Source organism: Sporothrix brasiliensis (genome assembly GCF_000820605.1).
Source record: "Sporothrix brasiliensis 5110 chromosome Unknown Cont22, whole genome shotgun sequence".
Lineage (NCBI taxonomy): Eukaryota > Fungi > Ascomycota > Sordariomycetes > Ophiostomatales > Ophiostomataceae > Sporothrix > Sporothrix brasiliensis.
In genome coordinates this window covers 713,575-726,903 of record NW_024467141.1, presented here as the reverse complement: position 1 = coordinate 726,903, position 13,329 = coordinate 713,575, and the positions used below count along the sequence as shown (strand labels likewise).

Sequence of the window (13,329 nt, the reverse complement as noted above, 5' to 3'; positions counted from 1 at the left end):
CATCTACGAACGGACGCAGACATAATTCCTGCCTGTCGGTTATCCCCCGCTGCGGAGGCTTGGTCTGCCGTCTCACTGACCAAATCCTGCTGCGGCACTCGGGTCTCCCGTACGCTGTGGCTGCAGGCAAGACAACACGAGCAGAGAGAAAAGGACCAGAGAGCATCAGGAAGCATCAGAGTGAAGGTCGCGGCAGCCAAATCCCCAGAAAAAGAACACGTCGCTGACCAAATCCGACAACCACAGTCAAAAACACGTTGGACGCGAAGAAACAACAGGTGCGTCGTACACACCCCTGGCGTAATCTACATTACCTGCACATCCCATCATCGTCACCCCGGACGTTGTTCCTTTTCCCACGCCACGTAGGCCCACTACGGTCGCGACATCCCCAGTCTGGTGGCGCTGGTGCTTGTTGTACGGAGTACTCTTGTATTGCTCTGTCGTGCCTACGGAGTAGTGTTTTGCTGTTTCTCTCTATTTGTCGGGTGTCACCTTTGAATCCAGCACCGGCACTGCTGCTGTTCTCGTGCTGCGTTTCCCGACTCGTGTGTCCCCCTAGTAAAAGGAGTCGTACGAAATATTCTAATCTGAAGTTACTTACAGGCTGCCCCCCAAAACGGACTCCTGAACCCGCCAACGCGAGATAGAGATTAGGGTGAACCCACGGATAGACGAAAAGCTTGTCACGTACGACATCGCCCCACGCGCCACTCGTGTCGCTTCCGCTCTACATTGTACACACCTCTTCGTCTCTCTGCGATTTGCTCTTTCACTTGCTTTTTGTCACTTCGCGTGGACTCTCCACTGTCGTCATTCCCCTATCTCTCTATTCTCTCTCTTCGACTCTCGGCCTCTGCTGGCCGCTTGATACAACTCCCAGGGCGCTACCTCTCACGCCCCCAACTTCGACGTCGTGCTCTCGCCTCTCGCCTCGTCCATCCACACCCTCCGTTTATCTACCATTGTCTGTGGACGCTACCACGCTACCGCCGTGCTACTACCACCCGTTGCTGGCCTGCCGTTGCCCGTTCGGCTCATCCACACGTTAGTCCTGGCTAGACCCAGCCTGGTGGCTGCTACCTTGCACAACCTGTGCGTACAAGTGACCTGTGTTTCTTTCTCTTTGTTTCTCGTGTGCCCCGTACTTCTGTACCGCTTTTCTTCTGGTCTTCTCCACCCTCTTTTCCCCAGCATCACACCTGGCTCGTGTTCCTCCACCCTACCAGCACAGACGACCAGCGGCCTCTCAACCCTTGGCACCTACCACAAGCAATGCCTTGTTCCATTTGGTCCATTTGTTACTTTGTGTTTTGTATGGTGTCCTAGTCCTTTATTTACTTTTTTTTTTAATCTTCTGCGTTTCTTATTTCCTTATCCTTCTGCAACCTTGCCGCGCTCTAGCCCTCTTTCACCCGCACCGAGGCTCCATAATTATTCTGGGTCTTTACGCTTCCTTCTTATTTGAACCTCGTGTCTTCCCTTCTTTTTCGGTTTACTTCTCGTGTCTCTTGTTTCTCGTCTTCAAGCAAGGATATTAACCTGTACGACAGACCCTAGTTCAGGTTAGGCTTCCGAACAGGCGGCTTTTCTTATTTCACACCTTCTCTTCTGTTACTTTTATATTAATATCCCACAGGTCGGCTCCTCGATTTAGCCGTGCCCTTTTCCTGTCTTCTCTACTCTGTACTGGACCTGGACCTTCATATTCCGCGCCTTTGCATCGCTTGGACAGGTTATCGTCCGGCTTGAACTGTAAGTTCCTCTCTGCATTTAGATTGTGTCTCTCTTATTACTGGGCCACTCCACGTCACCGCCTGCATCCTGCACCCTCACGCCACGGGCTGGACCATCCGCACGAAAAACACAAACAGCTCCCGTCCGCACGAACCTCGGTTTCTGTGCCCGGGTCGTGGAAACTGACTTTTGGCCCCCATTTCTCGTCTTCGTCTTTTGGGCCCTGGCTCTCTCTCTCTCTCTCTCTCTCTTCTTTTTGCCCACGGCGCGGATTCGCATTTCCACGCGTCTTCAAAAGAGCCGCCACGCACCGTCAGGTCCCAACTCGCGCCCTCGACATATTCCTGGCTCTCTTTCTCTCCTTTTGACGCGTTGTTTGCGCCTAGCAGGCATTTCTCGGACCTTTGGTTACGGAAGACTAATCCCCAGAAAAGAACAGTGTAATCTCGTTGCCTTGACATTCACAACATGGCCGACGAAAAGAACGTCAGCGCCGTCCCCGAGACGGAGACGGTTGCTGCCGCCCCGACATATGCTCCTGAGGAGGTCGCCGTTCTCGGCCCCGAGGGAAATGTGATCCGCCCGCCTGGCTGGAAGTACAAGGGCTTCCGCATCTTCGGCAAGGAGCTTTGGTATGCCTCGCCTGAGATCCAGCTTATCATGGTCGCCTTTGTCTGCTTCCTGTGCCCGGGTATGTTCAACGCCCTGTCCGGCATGGGCGCCGGTGGCCAGGTCGACTCCAAGGCCCAGGACGCCGCCGCTACCGCTCTCTACTCCGTCTTCGCCGTCGTCGGTTTCCTGTCCGGTTCGTTCGCCAACACCTTTGGCGTCAAGCTCACCCTGTCTCTCGGTGGTATCGGCTACTGCATCTACTCCGCCAGCTTCCTGTGCTACTCGCACACTGCGAACGACGGCTTTGTCATCTTCGCCGGCGCTTTCCTCGGTCTCTGCGCCGGTCTTCTGTGGACAGGCCAGGGCACCATTATGATGGCCTATCCCCCCGAGGACAAGAAGGGCCGCTACATCAGCTGGTTCTGGGTCATTTTCAACCTGGGTGGCGTCGTCGGTGCCCTGATTCCCCTGGGCCAGAACATCCACACCACCACTGCCCAGACCGTCTCGGACGGCACCTACGCCGGCTTCATCGTGCTGATGTTCCTCGGCGCCGTGGTTGCCATGCTCCTGGTCAACGCCACCTCGGTCGTGCGCGAGGACGGCTCCAAGATCATCCTCATGAAGAACCCCTCGATCAAGACGGAGATGATCGGCCTCAAGGACACCCTGTTTGACGACCCGTGGATCCTGCTGCTGTTCCCCATGTTCTTCGCCTCCAACACCTTCACCACCTACCAGACCAACGACATGAACGCGGCCTTCTTCAACACCCGCACGCGCGCCCTCAACAACCTGCTGTACTGGCTGGCCCAGATGCTGGGTGCCACCGTCTTTGGCTATGCGCTCGACTACCAGGGCATCCGCCGCAGCGTGCGTGCCCGCATCGCCCTCGTGGCCCTCGCCGTCCTCACGTTCGCCATCTGGGGTGGCGGCTACGCGTGGATGAAGCTGCAGCTGCCCCGCCAGCTGGCCACGCCCACGAACCCCGACTACGTCCCGGTCGACTGGACCGACGGCGGCAAGATGTACATTGGCCCCATGTTCCTGTACATGGCCTACGGCTTCTACGACGCCTGCTGGCAGACGTGCATTTACTGGTTCATGGGCGCGCTGTCCAACTCGGGCCGCAAGGCTGCCAACCTGGCTGGTTTCTACAAGGGCATCCAGTCGGCCGGTGCGGCCGTCTTCTGGCGCCTGGACGGCCTCAAGAAGCCCTTCCGAACCATCTTTGGTGCTACCGTATGTTACCGCGTTCCCCGCCATGTCTTTTCCGTGTTTTGAGTCTTTTTGTTTTCACAAACTAACCATTTGCAGTGGGGTCTCCTTGCCGGCGCTCTCATCGTCGCTGCGCCCCTGATCGTGCTCCGTATCAAGGACACGGTCACCATCGAGGAGGACCTGAAGTTCTCGGACGAGACCATTGAGGACGTCGTGGCCCCTGGCGCGCTCCAGGAGAAGGCTGTCCACCACGACGTCTAAGCCGCCGACACCCCGTCCGTGTCGTGACGGACGATGACAATCATTTTTGCGATTTCTTAAGTGACGTGTTTACGATTTTGTCTGCAACAGCGTCATCGCCGAATTTCTGGAATGTGTGGAGTAGGAAAGGCAGACAACCAGGGTTGACGTGGAGGGACAAGACAGTCTTGTTCTCGCGTGTATCTTCTCCTGTCCTGTCTTTCCGAGCATGTTGATGGGATGCAACCGAGGTGTGCAACAAAAAGCCAGTGTCTGGAACGGAGCTGGGGACTTGGGATGGCGATGGCTCATTGAACTGAGCTGTTTTGTCTTCTTTTCGTCTCGCATTTCTGCCGGCACTGGCATGGGAGATCATTTTCAAATACCTCTTTTTCCCTTTTGTCAAAGTTACTGTTTCGTTTCTCTTTGTGATACCTGGCATAGTCCTCTCTTAGTACTACTACCTGCCTATTAATAAAAGCAAAGCAATTCTTTGTTTGCGTACTGTTCGTTAGTTGTGCATGTCGGAGTACGGGGGTCATGTCCAGCCAGGCACACAAGTCCTAGGCCAGGACGGATCCGTCACCAAAGATGAAGTGTCCAAAATGTAAGAAAAGAAACGCCAGCGATTGGCCAATAGGGGCACGGTCGTCCGTAGCCGATCTCGACAGTCGAGCCAAAAGAGCCAGTTCACTGTAATCACTGTAATTACAACCGACTCCGCTCTAGATGCCAACTCGTCATTCTTTGGGCCTTTTGCCCCTCTCGCTGAAATTGTGTTCGCGTGTCAATCAGAGTGGCAAACGCGAGAACATTTCCTGCTTCGTATTCATATCGATAAGCTCCTCCAAGACGGTCAAGTCAGGGTGCAATGGACGAACGGGACTTTTGCAATAGTTGGCGTGCTGTGAGCGGCCCAGAAATAGGTGTGGCCTGGATCTAGTTCGGCTGCCGCTCGGTAAAAGGCAAATGAAGAGCCGTGCTGCTGCTGCTGCTGGTGTGGAGCATCCAAGCTGCAAATGGTGGCCCAGCCGCTAGCGACTCGGCCGTTGGCTCTTGCTTTACTACAAAGAAACATGACGTCTGTTTAGCGTCAAACGCGCCGGCGCAACAGCGGCAGCAAGAACGACCAAGCAAAAGTGAAGATACCCGTCATACGGACGAACAAAGAAGGAACCAGGAACCATCACAAATCAACCACAAAAGGAGTTGGAATCGGCACAAGAGCGTCTGCGACCTTCGTCGCCGACATCCTGATCCTGTGCCTCTCACCACACACTCCACTCCAGCTCCTCCCGAATCACGCATTGTGTTGTCCAGTGCCGTTGCGATATCACGCGAAACAGGTGCCGCCGGCCTTGTTCTCCGCCATCTCCATTGAAGCTATATTTGGCCTCCCTGAGCGGTCCTCGTTTCCTTTTTCTTTTTCTTTTTCTTTTTCTTGCCCTTTGCTTTTGCTCTTTTTTTCTTTCCCCTCCTTTTCTTCTCTTTCCCTTTCGTCTCCTCCCTTCCCCGTCTTTTCTTTCGTCCTCGCCCCCCCCCCCCCCTCCCCCTCTCCTCATCCTCCTCACGTCATGGCATCCGCCGCCCTCAAGTCGCGCATCCAGCGCGCATCCATGCTCGCCAAGGTGTGCCAGCCGCAGGACCTGCTGCACCACTTCCCCAACGGCACCTACATGGGCTGGTCCGGCTTCACCGGCGTCGGCTATCCCAAGAAGATCCCGACGTTCTTGGCCGACCACGTCGAGAAGAACAACCTGCAGGGCCAGCTGCGCTACTCTCTCTTTGTCGGCGCGTCCTCGGGCGCCGAGACGGAGAACCGCTGGGCCGCGCTCGACATGATTGAGCGCCGCTCGCCGCACCAGGTCGGCAAGTCCATCGCCAAGGGCATCAACGACGGCTCCATCAAGTTCTTCGACAAGCACCTGTCCATGTTCCCCGTCGACCTGGTGTACGGCTACTACACCAAGGACCGCCCCAACGGCCACCGCGGCCTCGACGTGGCCGTGGTCGAAGCCACCGACATTCTGGCCGACGGCAGCATCGTGCCGGGCGCCTCGGTCGGCGCCACGCCCGAGCTCATGCAGATGGCCGACAAGATCATCATCGAGGTCAACACGGCGCTGCCCAGCTTCGAGGGCCTGCACGACATCACCACGACAGACCTGCCGCCGCGGCGCAAGCCGTACCTGATCACGGCCGTCGAGGACCGCATCGGCACCACGTCGATCCCGCTCGACCCCGAAAAGGTCATTGGCGTCGTCGAGTCCGACTACCAGGACCAGACGCTGCCCAACGCGCCCGGCGACGCGGCCGCCTCCCAGATCGCCGGCCACCTGATTGAGTTTTTTGAGCACGAGGTCAGCCACGGCCGCCTGCCGCCGTCGCTGCTGCCGCTGCAGTCGGGCATCGGCAACATTGCCAACGCCGTCATCGGCGGCCTGCAGAACGCCAAGTTCTGGCACCTCAAGGTGTGGACCGAGGTGATCCAGGACACCTTTTTGGACCTCTTTGACTCGGGCCACCTCGACTTTGCCACGGCCACGTCGATCCGCTTCTCCCCCGACGGCTTCAAGCGCTTCTACGCCAACTGGGCGTCGTACAAGGACCGGCTGCTGCTGCGCTCGCAGCAGGTGTCCAACAGCCCCGAGCTGATCCGCCGCCTCGGCGTCATCGGCATGAACACCCCCGTCGAGGTCGACCTGTACGCCCACGCCAACAGCACCTGCGTCAACGGCTCGCGCATGCTCAACGGCCTCGGCGGCTCCGCCGACTTTTTGCGCAACGCCAAGTACTCCATCATGCACACCCCCTCCGCCCGCCCCTCCAAGTCCGACCCCCACGGCATCTCCTGCATCGTGCCCATGTGCACGCACGTCGACCAGACCGAGCACGATCTCGACGTCGTCGTCACCGAGCAGGGCCTGGCGGACGTCCGCGGCCTCAGCCCCCGCGAGCGCGCCCGCGTCATCGTCAAGAAGTGCGCCCACCCGCTGTACCAGCCCATCCTGAGCGACTACCTCGACAAGGCCGACGCGTACTGCCTGAAGCGCGGCATGGGCCACGAGCCGCACCTGCTGTACCAGGCCTTTGACCTGCACCGCGCGCTGGACGAGCAGGGCAGCATGCTCAAGTTCAACGGCTGGAAATAGACGGTACCCCTCACGGTAGGGGCCGACGGGACCAAGGACACGGGAACAAAGGAAAGGACAGAACTCGTGGAAACGACATAACGACACCTTCAGGACATCCAAGATACTTAAGTAAATAGCAGGGTGGAAAGAGACAAGGGGGAAGAGTGCCACAAGCCAAACCGTATATATAAATTGAATTAAAATTGCAGCAAGCATAAGTGAAGAATGGAAGACAACTGGCCATTCAGCATCTGTTTGGAGATCAAAGGCCGTCGTTCAAGTAGTGTGTCGTCGATAATCCGCTGTCATTGCGTCGTATCCAAACATTGAAAAGAAAAAAGTGAGTAAAGGAGAGTACGCCAGAAGATGCAGGAAGGGGCCGTAGAGACAAAGGGGGATTGCCAGATTTGACAAGACGGAGAATAGGAGAGACGAGAGCCACATGCGCGTCCCCGAGGAGAAAGGGAAATTCGCATTGCTGGCACATGCAGAAGGATGGTAAACGAAAACGATGGCAAGACTGCCGGGGGAGGGGGGCCTCTTCTCGCGAAAGAGACCATGGGGAGCGCCAGAATTTCCCCCTTTTTTGTCCCTGTCTTTCTCTTCTCTCCACTGATCGTTTTTCCGGCAGCGATGTCTACCACAGCTCTGCGCTGTTCTCCTCTTTCGACCCGCTAACCCGACGCGGCACGTGCTATCTACACTCCACGTTCGCACGCGCCCTCGAGTAAGGGTCCACCCCATAGCTATTATGAACAAGGATCTCCCGCCAAATCTGCAGATAAGGCCTGGCCAAAAAGGGGCCACGAGCACTGCCAAAACAGGTCATTTCACTGTACTACGCCGTATCTGTGCTGCTCACAGGCAGACTACCAAATTCACTTGCACGCAATATTCACTTCACAATGCACCGGAAAGGTTTATATAGTAACGTGTTTTAATTTTTAGTTTGAACCATTTGTTCGCTGAAGCTGGCGGGTGCGAACCCGGTATCCAAGCCAGCACACTATTGTGACAGTTATGTATAGTAGCAGCAGTTGTTTGCTTTTCCCAAGGTAGGTGAGTTTCCCCATTTTGTATCCCATTCTTTTGGTTTTGGGGCTGTCCAAAGTAAGATGGAGGGAATGGAAAAAAGAATCCTGAAAGGGGGTCGATAACCCCGGTGCCCAATATCAGATACCCGAATATATAAAAGAGACAAAAGATGGATGAAAACAAAGCAGCAAAAACTCCCCATAGTTGTTTTTTTCCTTGCCGAACACACCAGAACGCGCCACCAAACCCAAAATTACAATGACAGAAAGAGGGGACAAAAGAAGCGCTCCCAGCTGCCGAGCTCCGAAGCTCTTTGATCTTGTCAAAAAGTCCCAGACGGTTGCCCGCAGAAGAAACCATGTGCAATGAGCTGTATAAAAGAAAAGAAAAATGGTAAATAGGAAAATGAAAGGAGATACGAAAAAAAGTAGAAAAGTCTGCTAGAGAATGCGGCCGTGAGCAATACATATGATGTGACATGTAGAGACGTAACAGCCATGATCAGAGCCAAATATAAAAACAACAGAAAGGAAGGATCGAATTGGAAGGGTGGCGAGTTTAGGGGAGAAGTAAGGGAAAGAAGAAAAAAAATGAGAAAATGGGTATCATTTAGAAGGCGTAGAACGATGCAAAATGGGCCAGATGTAATAGAACGAAAGAAAAGGTGGAATTTGAGGGAAGAGACAGGAGAGAGAGTGTGTGTGTGTGTTGGTAAAGATTAGTTTGCGCCGTTCGAGGCGTTGTTGGTTGCATTGTTGGCATTGCCACCGCGCATCCAGGCAAAGAGGTCGGTGCGAGACGAAGACGACTCCTTGATCAAAGGCGCCGCCGTGGAAGCGGCCGACGTGCCGGCGTCCACCACCGACTTGATGGCCGATTGGTTCTCGCGCGGCTCCAGCAGCAGACTCTTGCGGTAGTAGGACACCTGCATGTTGTTGCCGGGCGTCTCGAGCTCGCGCACACGCGTAATCTGGCTGGTAATCCAGTCCTGGATGTCCGGGACTTCAATCAGGCGGTATGGGATCTGGAAGCGCTGGAGCTCGCCAATGATCTTGGCCGTGCGCGTGTGCTTGTCAAAGTTGACCACCGTCATGCCCGAGCCGTTGGAGCCGGCGCCATTGGGCTCGCCGCTATCCTGGCCAGGCAGCTGCTTGGTCGCCGGGTTGCCAATGTCGACAAACGTCAGATCCGTCAGGTACATGCCGAGGAACGGCAGGCATGGCGGCACGTGGTCGTGCAGGCGGCCGCGGAGGACCTTGTTGTTCTGCGCCGGCTCCACAATGGCCTGCAGCATCTTGAGCATCTCGCGGCGCTTGGGCGAGATCACATCCCACGTGCGGCGGAGACGGCTAATGGTCGAGCTGTTGAGGCTGCAAATGATGGCCATCAGCGCATCGTAGTTGTGCAGCTCGTAGCACTGGTGCGCAATCTTGATCCACTGTTTGATGACGCTGGCACGCTTCTTGACCTCGGGGTACTGCAGGATGGTGTCGGCCACCAAGTTGGAGAGGTCCGTCGACAGAGCCGTCATGGCCTTGACGTTGGGCGAGTCCCGGCCGCCCTTCTTCATCCACTGCGAACCGAGGAGCTCCTCGGGCATGATGGCGCAGAAAATGCTCATCTGCCGCATTGTGATCTGCCGCGCAAACTCGAGCGGGTCAAAGTCCATGATGATGGGGGCGGTGCCGCCCATCTTCCAGTTGGACAGGCCGTGCTGCAGGCTCTTGGACATGTTTGTGGGCGGCAGAGGCGTCTCGAGAGGAACGTACTGCGAGATGGCCGTGTTCGTCTTGCCCATGGACGACACCAGGCGGGGGACCAGGGTGACGTCGCTGGAGCTGACACGCTGCGCCAGCTCAAGCAGGCGGCGGCCAGCAGAAGGCAGGATGAGGCCCAGTCTGTGCTCGGCAAAGGGGACAATAAAGGCCAGCGCCTCGCGGTCCGTCTCGTCGCGCCAGTGCGATTCGAGCCAGCCCTTGAAGGCGTTGTACACGCGGAGGCGCACCGGGTTGGCCATGTGCGGCGACTCGCCGACGTACTCGAAGCGGTCAATCAGGGCCTCGGTCAGCTTGATGGGTGTGCAGAACAGGCGGAATGTCAGATAGAACGTCGACACGAACATGGCGTCCGGGGTGGACTCGTGTGTAGTCAGGCGCTCCACGAGAGCCTGGAGCGAGCCGCCGGTAACCTGGCCCTCTTTGTTGTACATCAGCTCGTGTGCGTAGGTGCGCTCGAGAAGCTTCGACTCGACATCCTCCTCGCCATCCTCGATGAGCGTGCCGCTACCCGTCATGCTGATGTCCGACAGAGACGGCTGGCTCTTCGGACCGTTGTTGGCCATCTCGGGTGTTGTGGCGCGCGTCGAGGACTGCGATACAAGGCTGGACTCCGAATCGCGGCTGGCGTACGTGCTGGTTGTGCCAGAGCTCAGAGCCGTCAGGCTCTCGGAACGGAACGACGAGGTGAACTCGCCGTCGTTGCTCGCAGACGGCTCGATTGGGCTGAAGTCGTCGTTGGGCAGCAGCGTCGAAATGCGCCGCAGCGGCGGCAGTGTAGGGCGAATAAACACCTCGGGAGCCGGCGCCGTGGCCATGCTGTTGCTGTTGCTGTTCATGGAGCTGGTGCTGTCTTCGGCGGCAAACGAAGGAGGGCGCACGATGGAAAGAGAGCGCCGGTGGTGGGAGAAGCGCTTCTCCTCGATCGGCGACGTAACGCCCTGGGGGACTTCAGGCAGCGGCTTGTCGATGGAGGGCGTGGAGCGCGTTGTGCGCTTGCTGGGAGACGAGTTGGCGGAGGAAAAGGTGGGTGCAGAGGCCGTCGTGGCATCAACGGAAGAATTAGGTTCGTGATTGCTGGTAAGGGAAGTAGAGAAGGTGGCCACGGACGTAGTGGCGGCCACAGAAGCAGGCGCCGCAGAGACTGACGAAGAGACAACCGAGTCGACAACGCTCGCTGAACCGCCGGCCGTCTGCGGCCGCTCGTCCTTGACAAGCGGCGCGGACGTGTCCAGGGGGCTGTGGACCGTGCTCTCGGCAGCCGCAGCGTCCAAGACAGACAGATCCAGGTCAAACGCGAGAGTGGCATCATCAAATTCGTACTCGAAATCGCCAATGCGCTCAATGACCCACTTTGTTTTAGCGACACACTCACCGGTGGCCTTGACACAGTCGGTGGCGGCGCTCAGGAGACGGCCATTGTCTTGGGGCATGATGACATCCTCGACGTCCGGCATGGGGTTCGTCAGAATGTCTCGGGCAAGGCACACAGGTCGACAATGCGGTCGCACATGGCGCCACGAGATTTCAGCAAAATTTCTCGGCTGAGAGCATTGTGCGCAGAGACAACGTCGACCACCACGAGGAGCTGGCCGCCGGAAGTAGCCGATTGTTTGATTGCAAGGGCCAGGTGCGGGCGAGACTGCGACTGCAGGTGAAGACGGCCGATGAACGAGCCCAGGTAGGACAAGAACGTGTCGTGTCGGTCACTCAGCCGGTTGGACACCAGGTTCTGGGGTTGGGAGAGAGACGAGGGTCCCGCCAGCGACACACGATGAGAAATGCTCGACGAGGACATGCGGTGGCTGACAAGCGGTGTCGTCTGGGAGAGACGGTTGTGGTAGCTAGCAGCGATGCTAGACAGCCGCTTGTTTACAGGTGCCACTGCTGTTGACGCAGACAACAGCGGGGTCGACGCTGAGGCGGGCATGCTCAAACCCGCGGGCGCAGAGCTCGAGAGTGTCACCGTGTTGTCGTTGTTGTCGTTGTTGTCGTTGTTCTCGTTGTACTCGTTGTTCTCGTTGTTGTTGTTGTTGTTGCTGCTGTCGACTGCACTGCTGTCGACCATAACGTGATCACTTTGCCCGTCAGTGCCAGCGTTCTGGTTGGTGCCGGAACGGAAGGTGATCGCATCGGCTGGCGGCGTTGGCGGCACCGAATTCTCCTCCAGCACAGTCGCCATAACAGCCACCGTCGGTGCACGCTGGCGGCGGTCGTCTTCCAAGACGTCGAAAAAGCGAACAGCCTTGGTGACTATCTTGAAGGCCTTGAGGATCATCTCGTCGATGATGTCGTTGGCATTCTCGGTCGAGCTGGGGGAACGCTGGTGGTCTTGCAGGCGCTTGGCCGACTTGACAAGCGACGACAGCTCTGAAAGCAGCGACTTGCGGCCGCGGCGGAGACCATCATGGCGCTGGACCGCAGCCGACTCGCGCGTCAGACAGTTTGTGCGTTCCAAGAGGTAGCGCACGCCAGCGATGATGCCCTTCATAAACTCCTGGTTGCCAAAGATTTCGTTGTCGTTGATGGTCGTGCTGCGCATCAGGTCCCAAAAGTTGAGGAGCGCGTTCAACAGATTGCGCATCTCCTCCGGGTCGTAGGCGTCACAGTAGTTGGTCGGCAGCCAACCGCGGGCTCCGGAGGCCAGGAGGGTGCCGTCGGCCCAGCCATTCGTGTGGATGGAATGCACCAAGATCACGTCGCCCTCGTTCATCGGCAGGGTGACGGTCGAGTCAGCTGGGGAATAGCTCGGATGGAAGGCGTAGTAGGCGCGCAAGAAGTTGTGGAAAACTGGTGGCGGGTCGGCCAGTGAGGGCGACGTGTAGATGTAGTTCTCGTTGTGGTGGTAGTCTTGCGCATACTCTTGCGCATACTCTTGTGCATACTCCTGTGCATACTCCTGCGCATACTCCTGCGCATACTCCTGCGGGTGGTCCTGGGAGTAGTCTTGCGGCGAAGCTGATGGAGTCGTTATTGCTGCCCCGGTTGTTGCCGTCGATTCTTGCCGCGGGTGGTCGCCGTGTGGCAAGCTCTCGTTGGAGCCATTCGGTGTTGCTGGCGGAGTCATTTGTGAGTTGCTATAGACCTTGCTGGCTACGGTAGATGCAGAGAGAGTGGTAGAAGATGCAGACGATTCCGCGTGGTGAGGGTAGACGCTCAGATAGCCATCGTCGTTTGAAGAAGTCGTCGAAAGGGAGTGTTTTTGAAAAGAGAGAGGAGCCACGGAAAGGCTCGTACGCATGGGATGTTGACTCAGCATAGCCATTGCTGCTGGAAGGTCGATGAGGCCAGCACCATGAGTGTCGTTCAATTCGGATAAGACGAGCAGTATGAATATGAAGCGTCACTGTATGCTGATTGTTGGATAGTCTGATTGATCGTACTTGCCGTCGACACAGACAAAAAAAAAGTGAGTAAGTGCCGTCGAAAGAATGCTGCTGAGTACGTCGATGAGTACGTCGACCGCTGTCGTATGTTTGTAAAAGCAAAAAAAAAAAACCTTGAAGTTCGCTTGGATCAGCCCCGGTCCAGATCCGACATGCGCGTCGGCTCGAAGAAAGTCGTCGCCTGGAATG

General features: G+C 56.9%; 4 protein-coding genes across 4 annotated transcripts; 2 read left to right on the top strand and 2 right to left on the bottom strand.

The window, feature by feature from the left end:
* Positions 1 to 2,205: 2,205 nt before the first annotated feature.
* Positions 2,206 to 3,831, top strand: SPBR_08375 (uncharacterized protein; the record flags this gene model as incomplete). The annotated part of the gene is made up of 2 exons (XM_040766613.1): positions 2,206 to 3,591; positions 3,667 to 3,831. The coding sequence occupies 2 exons, from the start codon at positions 2,206 to 2,208 to the stop codon at positions 3,829 to 3,831; spliced, it is 1,551 nt and encodes a 516-aa protein (XP_040614478.1).
* Positions 3,832 to 5,384: 1,553 nt separating this feature from the next.
* SPBR_08395 (acetyl-CoA hydrolase) lies at positions 5,385 to 6,962 on the top strand (the record flags this gene model as incomplete). Its single annotated transcript, XM_040766633.1, has 1 exon — positions 5,385 to 6,962. One exon carries the CDS (start codon positions 5,385 to 5,387, stop codon positions 6,960 to 6,962), a length of 1,578 nt encoding a protein of 525 aa, XP_040614477.1.
* Positions 6,963 to 8,697: 1,735 nt separating this feature from the next.
* On the bottom strand, positions 8,698 to 11,211 carry SPBR_08173 (Ras guanine-nucleotide exchange protein cdc25p; the record flags this gene model as incomplete). Its single annotated transcript, XM_040766411.1, has 1 exon — positions 8,698 to 11,211. The coding sequence occupies one exon, from the start codon at positions 11,209 to 11,211 to the stop codon at positions 8,698 to 8,700; it is 2,514 nt and encodes an 837-aa protein (XP_040614476.1).
* An 8-nt stretch (positions 11,212 to 11,219) lies between these two features.
* On the bottom strand, positions 11,220 to 12,821 carry SPBR_08386 (uncharacterized protein; the record flags this gene model as incomplete). Its single annotated transcript, XM_040766624.1, has 1 exon — positions 11,220 to 12,821. The coding sequence occupies one exon, from the start codon at positions 12,819 to 12,821 to the stop codon at positions 11,220 to 11,222; it is 1,602 nt and encodes a 533-aa protein (XP_040614475.1).
* Between the last annotated feature and the right edge of the window lie 508 nt (positions 12,822 to 13,329).